Source organism: Pezoporus wallicus, unplaced genomic scaffold (genome assembly GCF_028554395.1).
Source record: "Pezoporus wallicus isolate ANWC-B61680 ecotype Strahan unplaced genomic scaffold, APGP_CSIRO_Pwel_v1 scaffold_2584, whole genome shotgun sequence".
NCBI classification, from domain to species: domain Eukaryota; kingdom Metazoa; phylum Chordata; class Aves; order Psittaciformes; family Psittacidae; genus Pezoporus; species Pezoporus wallicus.
The window spans coordinates 8861815-8870783 of NW_026642851.1; the positions used below are offsets into that span (position 1 = coordinate 8861815).

At 61.7% G+C, this 8969-nt stretch overlaps 1 protein-coding gene across 1 annotated transcript; it reads left to right on the forward strand.

Annotated features, from left to right (window-relative positions):
• Positions 1-4439: 4439 nt before the first annotated feature.
• On the forward strand, positions 4440-5887 carry PTF1A (pancreas associated transcription factor 1a). The gene is made up of 2 exons (XM_057432693.1): positions 4440-5226; positions 5348-5887. The coding sequence occupies exons 1-2, from the start codon at positions 4602-4604 to the stop codon at positions 5548-5550; spliced, it is 828 nt and encodes a 275-aa protein (XP_057288676.1). The 5' UTR covers positions 4440-4601; the 3' UTR covers positions 5551-5887.
• The last annotated feature ends 3082 nt before the right edge of the window (positions 5888-8969 follow it).

An 8969-nucleotide genomic window follows, 5' to 3' on the forward strand; every position in this document is an offset into this window, starting at 1 on the left:
CAACGCGGGAGGAGCCTTTCCACTCCTCGGACAGTTCCTTCGGGGACGGTCATTGCTCATTGCTCACAGGCAGATGTATAAAACTGGAACTGGTCGTCTTTAAACCCGTCATTGTCGCAGGGGCGAGGGCTGAGGTGGGCACAGTGAGGGAAACGCCTCTTCTGCTCCAGAGCCGAGCGTCGCAGCGGGCACTGCGCCGGGGAGCCGCGCAGCCATATTCCATTCGTTGCCTTCGCAGCCCTGCGCACACGAGGAGCGCCAGCGCGCACTGCGAGGGGGAGAGGAGCTGTCCGAGATCAGCTGCATGCATCGGTCACCTCCCCCGGGGCGCTGCTCGCCGATTCACCAAAGATCTGCTAGGTCTGAACGGTTTCAAGACAGGTTCCGTCTCCAACAGTTTGGACATAGTAGGTTGCTAAAGTACTCCTCAGCTTCCCCCAAGCAGTGAGCTCCCATCATTTGGAGCTGCCGGGCAGCAGGTTTCCCCTGCTACCGCAACAGCGCGGTGAAATGTCTGTCGGTCCTGTGGGAGCTGCCCCGCAGGGATGGACAGACCGCACAGACCAGCTGCCCAGGTCACCTGCCTTTGTTTTGTGGGCCGCTGTTGTCGTGCCACCTCCATAGTGTGATATTCACTGCCTAGCGCTGCGGGGCTCATCCCAGCTGTGCGCCAGAGCAAAGCAGGACCACCAGCCCTGGGGAAGTGAGACAGGCTTCGGGCGCTGAAAATATGCTGGGCCCCCTCCAGCGTCTCTGGGAACCTGTTGTCCTTAGATCAACAGCAGAGAGCCTGCTTCTCCTTCGTCATCACCCCTTGCTTGCAGGCCATAAAACCAGCCGTATACTGGGGAGCCAGCAGGTCGAGGTAGGTGGTTCTGCTCCTCTACTCTTCATGAGACCTCCTCTAGAATACTGTGTCCAGCTCTGGGGCCCCAGCACAACAGAGATGTGGACCTGCTCAAGCAAGTCCAGAGGAGGCCATGAACAGGATCAGAGTTCAGAGGAGGCCACGAACAGGATCAGGAGGGCTGGAGCATCTTTGCTATGAAGACAGGCTGAGAGATGTGGGCTTGTTCAGCCTGGAGACGGCTCCGAAGAGACCTTATAGCAGCCTTCCAGTACCTAAAGGGACTACAAGAAATCTGGATAGGGACTTTTTACAAGGGGGTGTAGTGACAGGACAAGGGGGAATGGCTTGAAGCTGACAGAGGGGAGATTTAGATATGAGGAAGAACTTTTTTACTGTGAGGGTGATAAGGCACTGGCACAGGTTGCCCAGAGAAGCTGTGTCTGCCCCATTCCTGGCAGAGTTCAAGGCCAGGCTGGATGGAGCTTTGAGCAACCTGGTCTAGCAGAAGGTGTCCCTGTCCATGGCAGGGGGGTTGGAACTATATGATAAGGTCCCTTCCAACTGAACTGTTCTATGATTCTATGAATCTAAAGCCTTCAGACGGCCACCGGGAAGATGCCTCACCACCATATTAAAGAGAGAGGCCCTGACACCTCCCTCACTCTTGTGGACAAGGACAGACCAGGGTCAAGAAGCTGCGCTAGGGAAAAGGCTGGTAGCAGAGGCCATGGGGGAGAAAAGCCTGTTTCAGGGGGTGCTCACCGTTGGATCTGATGGTGCTTGGCCTGTCTGACCCAGGGGAAGTGCTTCAAGGCAGGCTGTGAGTCAGCGTAGTGTGTGCATGTGGATCTCGAGTGGATGTGATGGTGACTGGGGCCACTCGAAGTGGTTTGCTTATCGGCTTTGAATTCCCCTGCTCCAGCCGTAGTGTGGCATGAGCAAGGACTCACAATCCCATTGATGACTCCTTGGGCATGCAGGAGAGAGAGCAGAAACAGCTCTGTGGCCAGGAAATGCGCCAAAAAAAAATCACAGCGTTAGGATTTCAGGTTTTGCTTTCTTCTTTTCCGTGTGTTTTGGGTTAGGAATTGCATGGATCCGGGAGGATCTCGTGCTAGGTTTATGCCTGTGCTCCTCTCTAGGATGCCATAGCGTTCATCCACTGGCTGCGCTTGGCTCGGGTAGGGCCGTGCCACGTGGGGAGGGAAGGATCTGGCATTTTTCTTTTGGGAAAAGGAGGCTCTCCAGCTGCACGCGTGCCTCGGCGTGCCCGCTCCTCCCGGCCACGGTGCGCGGGAAGCGCTGGGGAAGGGCCGGGCCGTCATGCGGGTGTGCCACAGCTGAGCCAGAGGGGACGGGAGGGACGCAGGTAGGGCTCCTGTCCCCGCGTCCCGGGCTCTGCACAAGACAGAGGGGGACAGGCTGCCGGCGGGTGGCACGGATTAGGGGCTGCGCAGCGCGGCTGTGGGACAGACGGGCTAGGCTGACGGCTCCCGGGGACTCCGGGACTCACCGGACTCTGGGGCCGCCCGCAGCGGTGACTCTGCCAAGCTACGAGGGCTTCGTGCCTCTCGGAGCTGTCCATAGGGAGCGCCACTGGAAGTGCTGGGAGTGGCGGTGGGCAGCGGGCTGGGCGAGAGCCAGCCGTGTGCCCTGGCCGCCCGGGATGCTGGCGGCACCTCTTTGCCTGCGGAAACAGGATCACAGCCCAGAGAACCGAGGGAAGGGATTATTCCCCGTGTTCTATGGCACTCATGAGACTGTGAGGCAGAGGCGGCCACGGGGGCAGCCGGAGCACAGTGGCGGGAGGGGTGTGGAGCATGCAGAAACCGGGCTCTTGCTAGCGGTGAGTGGTGCGAGGTTAAGGGACAGCGGGCGTGAACGGAAACAGGAGTCCAGGCGCACGGAAAACCGTGAGAAAAGGGAGAGGTTCGAAATCTACATACATGGGGCAACACCAGTTCCTTTAACACCGATGAAGGTGAAACAGCCGCACAGGTTGCCCTGGGAACTTGTGCAAGGCTCCATCCACGGACGTTTTCAGGACGACAGGATAAAGTCTGGTCCGGCCTCGCAGCTGCCCCGGTTGGGAGCAGGATGTAGCCCTGGACCCCTCTTCGGGTCTCTAACTGCCTGGGTTCCCACTCGAGGGGAGTGTGCAGCCCAGCGGGACTCTCGGCACGGGTAGGCAGCGGAGCCGTTCCCGCAGAGTAGGAGAGAGGCTCTTCGACCGCGAGCAGCTGTGCCGGACTCTGCCAGCTCCGCAGAGGGTACCGGGCGGTGATGCCCGCAGCAGGCAGCTGCAGCTGGTGTTTCCCGGACCGGCAGCTTCCGCCTCTTCTCCTCATCCCCCACCCCGGGTCCTCAGTCCCGCTCCCTGGACGTGAACGGGGAGCCACTTCGCTGTCTCACCGCCCCTCGATGGGGGACTCCCTCATTTCCGCCGTCCCTGAACGGTGGCAGAGGTCCCCCCGCAAAGCGTCCTGTCGTCAGGCGAAGGTTTCGTCCTTCCCTTCTCGTTTTTTCGCTTGGTCCGTCTGCAGGCAGGACTTCCCAAGATTTGGTTCTTGCAAAGCTCTTTGTTCCCTCCCGTGACTCACGCGTTTCCCCGCCGTTATCACGGCGTTGTCAGCGGCTTTGAAGTCGAGTCATTTATTACTTTCCCGGAGCTGGCCCTGTCCTTCTCTGCTGATAGGGCGCGGAGCGTTTCCACTCGGGGTTTGATCTCGGTGTTACTGGTGCCACACTGAAAAGTCACTTTCGATAAACCCGGACAGCCTTTGCCGGACAAGCTACTGCAGCGCTAATGACAGATAATCCTTCCCTAATCTGCCGGGTAATCCATTTCACCCCAGTGAGAATTTTTAGGGCTTTAATCAGTGAGAGTCAGTTGGGGAATTATTAACAGAGCCTCCGCCAAACGTGCTTGTCCCGAGAGTGCTGTGGGAGTAGGAAAAGCTAAAACGCGGCAGGTCAACGTCGCCGCGCGCTCGGCTCTTGCTCGATGTTATGATAGATCTGTCCGCCTTTTAAACCCTGCGCCATCCATCCACCCGATGCTCTCTCCTACAGCGGCTCTGCTGACGGCAGGGGCTGGCTGGCCCGGGGGAAGGGGACGATCCGCGGTGGTGACCCCTTCTAGCGCCAGGGTACTAATCCTCCCGATGCCAACTCGCGCTGTCAGCCTGTGGCTTGTGGGAAGGCTGTTGGACGGATATGGGCTGCGAGCCTCGACGTGTGGGGAGCACCAGCCTGAACTGCTTCGCGGGCTCCAGGAGAGTACCCGGGCCGCGGGGCCGGGCAGGACAGGGCGGGGGGCACCATCGGGGGTCACCATCAGGGCCCGCCTCCCACCACCCCCCCAGTCTCCGCCGCGGCGCCGCCCCTCGGCCGGCGGGAGCGCTGCGGGTGTCGCCCCGACGGGGGGGCCCGTCCACCCCCTCGGCGGGCGCTGATTGGCTGTGGGCGGCGGTCAGCGGCACGCGCCCGGGGATGTCGTTATAAGACTCCTCGCGTGCCGGCCCGCCGCGCCAGCCGGCTCCGGCCTCCTCCCTGGAGAGCGGCGGCAGCGGCCCGGCCTCCCGGCCACCCAGGGGCAGGGAGGGCAGGCCACGGGCACGGGCAGGGGCGGGGGCTCCGCCGCCCCCGGGGCGGCTCGGAGAGCGGGCCGGCGGGAGCGGCTGCAGGCGCGTCCCGGTGGGTCTGGCCTCCCGCCCCGTCGCGGCTCGTCCCTGCCGAGGCCGGGGGTAGCATGGAGACTGTGCTGTTGGAGCACTTCGCCGGCGGGCTGGACTCCTTCTCCTCGCCCCCGTATTTCGACGAGGAGGACTTCTTTCCCGAGCCGCCCTCGCGGGACTCGCTGGCAGCCGACGGTCTGCTGGAGCCGGACGTGGACTTCCTCAGCCGGCAGCTGCAGGAGTACTATCGCGACGGCGGCGACCTCGAGGGCGGCTATCGATGCCCGCCGCAGGCCGCCACCTTCCCGCCGTCGCCCGCCTCGCCCGGCTTCGCCTACGAGTGCTGCGGGGCGGCGGGCGCGGCGCTGCTGTCCCCTGGGGGGCGGCTTCAGGCGCTGGGCTCAGCCAAGAGGCGGCGGCGGGTGCGCTCCGAGGCGGAGCTGCAGCAGCTCCGGCAGGCCGCCAACGTGCGGGAGCGGCGGCGGATGCAGTCCATCAACGACGCCTTCGAGGGGCTGCGCTCGCACATCCCCACCCTCCCCTACGAGAAGCGGCTCTCCAAGGTGGACACACTCCGCCTGGCCATCGGCTACATCAACTTCCTCAGCGAACTGGTGCAGTCCGACCTGCCGCTGCGCAGCGCCAGCAGTGAGAGCCCCAGCCAGCCCAAGAAAATCATCATCTGCCACCGCGGCACAAGTAAGTGGCGGCCTGGCACGGCCCCGTACGGCACAGCCCGGCCCGGCTCAGCCCGGCTTGGCTCTCCGCAGGAATGCCGTCCCCAGCAATAACCCCCTGCCTTTCTCCCTCTGTCCCCCAGGATCTCCCTCCCCTAGCGACCCCGACTACGGACTCCCCCCTCTGGCCGGTCACTCGCTGTCGTGGACTGATGAAAAGCAACTCAAGGAACAAAACATCATCCGGACAGCCAAAGTGTGGACCCCCGAGGACCCGCGGAAGGTGAACAGCAAACCCTCCCTCAACGATATCGAGAACGAGCCTCCCTTTGACTTCGTGGCGTGAGGCACCAAGCGGGTGGCCCCCGCCCGCCTTGTACATGCTGTGTGTAAAGACTTTTATTGTAAATGTAATTTAAGATTCAGACTCTAAGGGCAATCAACTTTATTTATCTATTTATTACGGAGTAGTGATAATGATATAGAATCGTCTGTTTTGAATATATAATTTATATAATTTATACTGATTTTTTTTTTTTAAGATATGCAATAGGTTTATTCCACCAGCACTTTTTTTTTTGGGGGGGGGGGAAACAAAAACATTGCCAGAACTTGTGAGAATAATTTATTGCCGCACGTGGACTGTTCCTGTGTTTGTTAATAATAAACCAGACTGTACCTTGTGGAGCAGTGTGTTTGCGGGAAGCGGCTGCCGGGAGTCCCGCCGCATCCCGGGGAAGCCCGCCGCATCCCGGGGAAGCCCGTCCATAAGCACCCGTCCCGATCTCCAGATAGGTGGGGTGAGCCCGGGCTATGCGGGGCCTGGAGGCCGCCCCAGCCGGCCCCGCTCTGCCCCATCTCCCGCTCGGGCTGCTCTTATACAGCTGGGAGGGACGGGGACGGGCGGGGGAGACCTACCCCCTCTCTCCACCCCTTTTGACGTTCTCTCCTGAAGTGCTTCCAACTGATGTCTTTGTCTATCTCTAGGAGGTCCCCTCCTTTCAGTGCTTCTGCTCTCTGCTTGTAGCTTCCAGATGAAAGACCCGAGTCCTCAAACACCAACCTTGCGATGGTGTGACACTCCTCTTCCCCCCGCTGCTGTTTTGTACCCCGGCCCGCCGTCACGGGGATGGGCGCGCAAACGCCGCCGGACAAAGCTCTTCCCAAAAGTGCCGGGGCGGAAGGGGTAAAGAGGGGGGGCAGGCTTGGCTTCTGCGCGTGCGGGGCCAGGCTGTCCCCAGCAACTGGTGGCAGAGTTGCTCCTGTAGCCACAGCCCCGCGTACCCCGCTGCTGGGTGTGTGTATGTGTTGGGGGGGGGCTGCACCTGCCCGGCGGCAAGGGGAGGGGGCGGTGGGGACCAGGGCATGCAAGTGCTACCGGCGGGGCGGGGGGGCGGCCCGGGGCTGGGCTTTGGACTCGACCCGGTGCCGCAGGTGCTGATTTTCCCGTGGCACCCGCGGCTCAGCCCCGACGGCTCGGCCCCCGGGAGAGCCGCAGATGCCCGGCCCGGCCGCCGGCCGGAGCAGAGCTGTCCCCGCGGCGTGCCCGGGCGGGTGGGAACGGCCCGGGTGAGCCAAGGCATAATTATTACCCATCATATACTGTACATCTCTCCCTCTGTTTTTTTTTCAAAGCTGCCGCAAAGTGGGAGCAATATGTTGCATGCATGCTAATTGCATTAACCTAGTTAGACACATTTAGTTCCCTAGCGCGGATGGCATGGATCTATTCCAATAGCAATTAGAGGAGCTACTTACCCACAAAAACAGACCGAGGCTCGGCTGGGGACGGGGCTGAGGGGGAGCTTTGCTTATTTCTTTGCCCATTTTCCGTGCGAACCCGGCTGAAGCCTCGCCCCGTCCTGCAGCGGGCGGGAGGCGGGCGGCACCGGAGTCGTTGAACTTAAACGGAGCTCTTTGAACGGGAAAAAGAGCCGACCTATAATTCGATCTTGTCCTGTATTAGGACCTCATTAAACACAGAAAGTCGCTTTTGCACAAATGCTTCCATCAGGCATGTAATCTCATTACACTCATTAGAAAGTCAAATGTTAGGCGGACTTCGGCTTAATTATAAGTTATGGAAGTGTTGTACCGTTTCCTTCTGTGTATAGCCCCGTCCGTCTCAATTGGCTCGGGTGATGCGGTCCCCCACAATTTAAACACTACAATCATTGTTATGTGGCACCTTTTCTTCGGCGTGCCACTTTTTTGTGATTCAATGCTTCAACACATCCTTTAGTATGGTGCAGATGAAGCGGAAGAGCCGGCCTTCGCATGTAAAACACCAGGGTGTCTATCTTGTCACTCTCCCGTCTTGACTTGGCAAGTCCCTTTAAAGGCAGTCTTCAAAGAGACTGACAGCTCCTTTTGACCGACTCATCATCCATTCACCCCAGCTCCGCGCTCCTCCGACGAGATCCCGCCGCACGGGGCAGGAGGAGGCGCCTGCGCAGGTCCTGGCCCAAGGGATGCAGCGGGACCGGCCACTCCCGCAAGTCCTGCTCGGGGCTTCCGCGGTAGCTTTCTGGGGGAGAGCACGTCTGGGTCCATTGAGGACCAGCGTGGCGCAGGCATGACCGACAGCCACGCAGCCCCGGGGCCCGCCGCCTCTTCTCGCTGCTCCCCGCGGCCGTCACCGGGGCGATGGCAGGGATGGCTGCACCTTCCAGCGCTGTTTCCCCCGGCGCGCCTCGGGCAGCCGCTCCCCGCCAACCCCCGTGCCCCTGCCCCGCTCCCGAAGCCCCGGCCTCCCGCCTGAAACTACACACCGGCTCCCGCAGGGGCCTCCCAGCTGCCCCGACGGTGCCCCGAGGGGACGGGGGTGGCCCGCTCGGGCCCAGGCCTCTGCACCTAACCCCCCCTCCCGGCATCACCCCGGGGGCTGCAAAGTGGGGCTGGAGAGAACAAAAGTGGGAGAGGGGATCCCCAGCCCCGTGTGGTGCGGGGGATGTTGGAGGCGCTAGCAGGCGTCCTGGTTCCTGCTGGCTGCCGGGAGGGTGGTGCGGGCTCTGGTCGTGCGGGGTGATGCTGTGCTCCAGTGGCATCACCCGTGAGGCACCAGGTGAAAAGACATCTTTATTGTGCAGGACGGGCAAGCCCCCATTAAAAAAATAAAATATATATATATAAAGAAATACAACAAGGTGTCCCTCACCGCACCCCCCCGGCCGAACCGGGAGGACCGCTTAGTCGGCCCACGGGCCCACACGGGCCCGGGAATGCGGGCGGGGCCCCTCGCAAAGCCGGACGCAGGTGGGGGCTGCCCGGCGCTGTGAACCGGTCCCGCCGCCGTTCCCAGGGCCGCTCATCTGCCGGCGGCCGGGCGCGGGGAGAGAGGCTGCCCTATCCCGGGCTCTCACCCCCTCCTTCATTCACGCACCCCTCACTGGCACCGAGTGCCAGCTGCGAGGTCGAACAAACACCAGTTGAGTGTCCCCCGGTAAAGCTCCCTCCCGCTTTCCACAGCATCCCGCAGCCGGTGGGAACGGCCCTAAATAACTCCGCAGAGAGCCGCGGTGCAGGGACCTGGAAGCCCGGGCGGGAGGCGGTTCCCACGGCGGGGCCGGGGTCTGGGCAACAGGTGCTCGGGTTTGGCGGAGGGCGCCGGGGGAGCCCGGGGCGGCCGAGCCTCCGCCGCCAGCAAGCAGCCTGCCCCGGCGCCTCCGGCTTTACATGGCGTGGAAGCCGCAAACAATCGCAATGATATCTTTATTGCTAGGTTCATGTCCTGGGCTATAACATATCAATCCCTGTCGTGGTTCT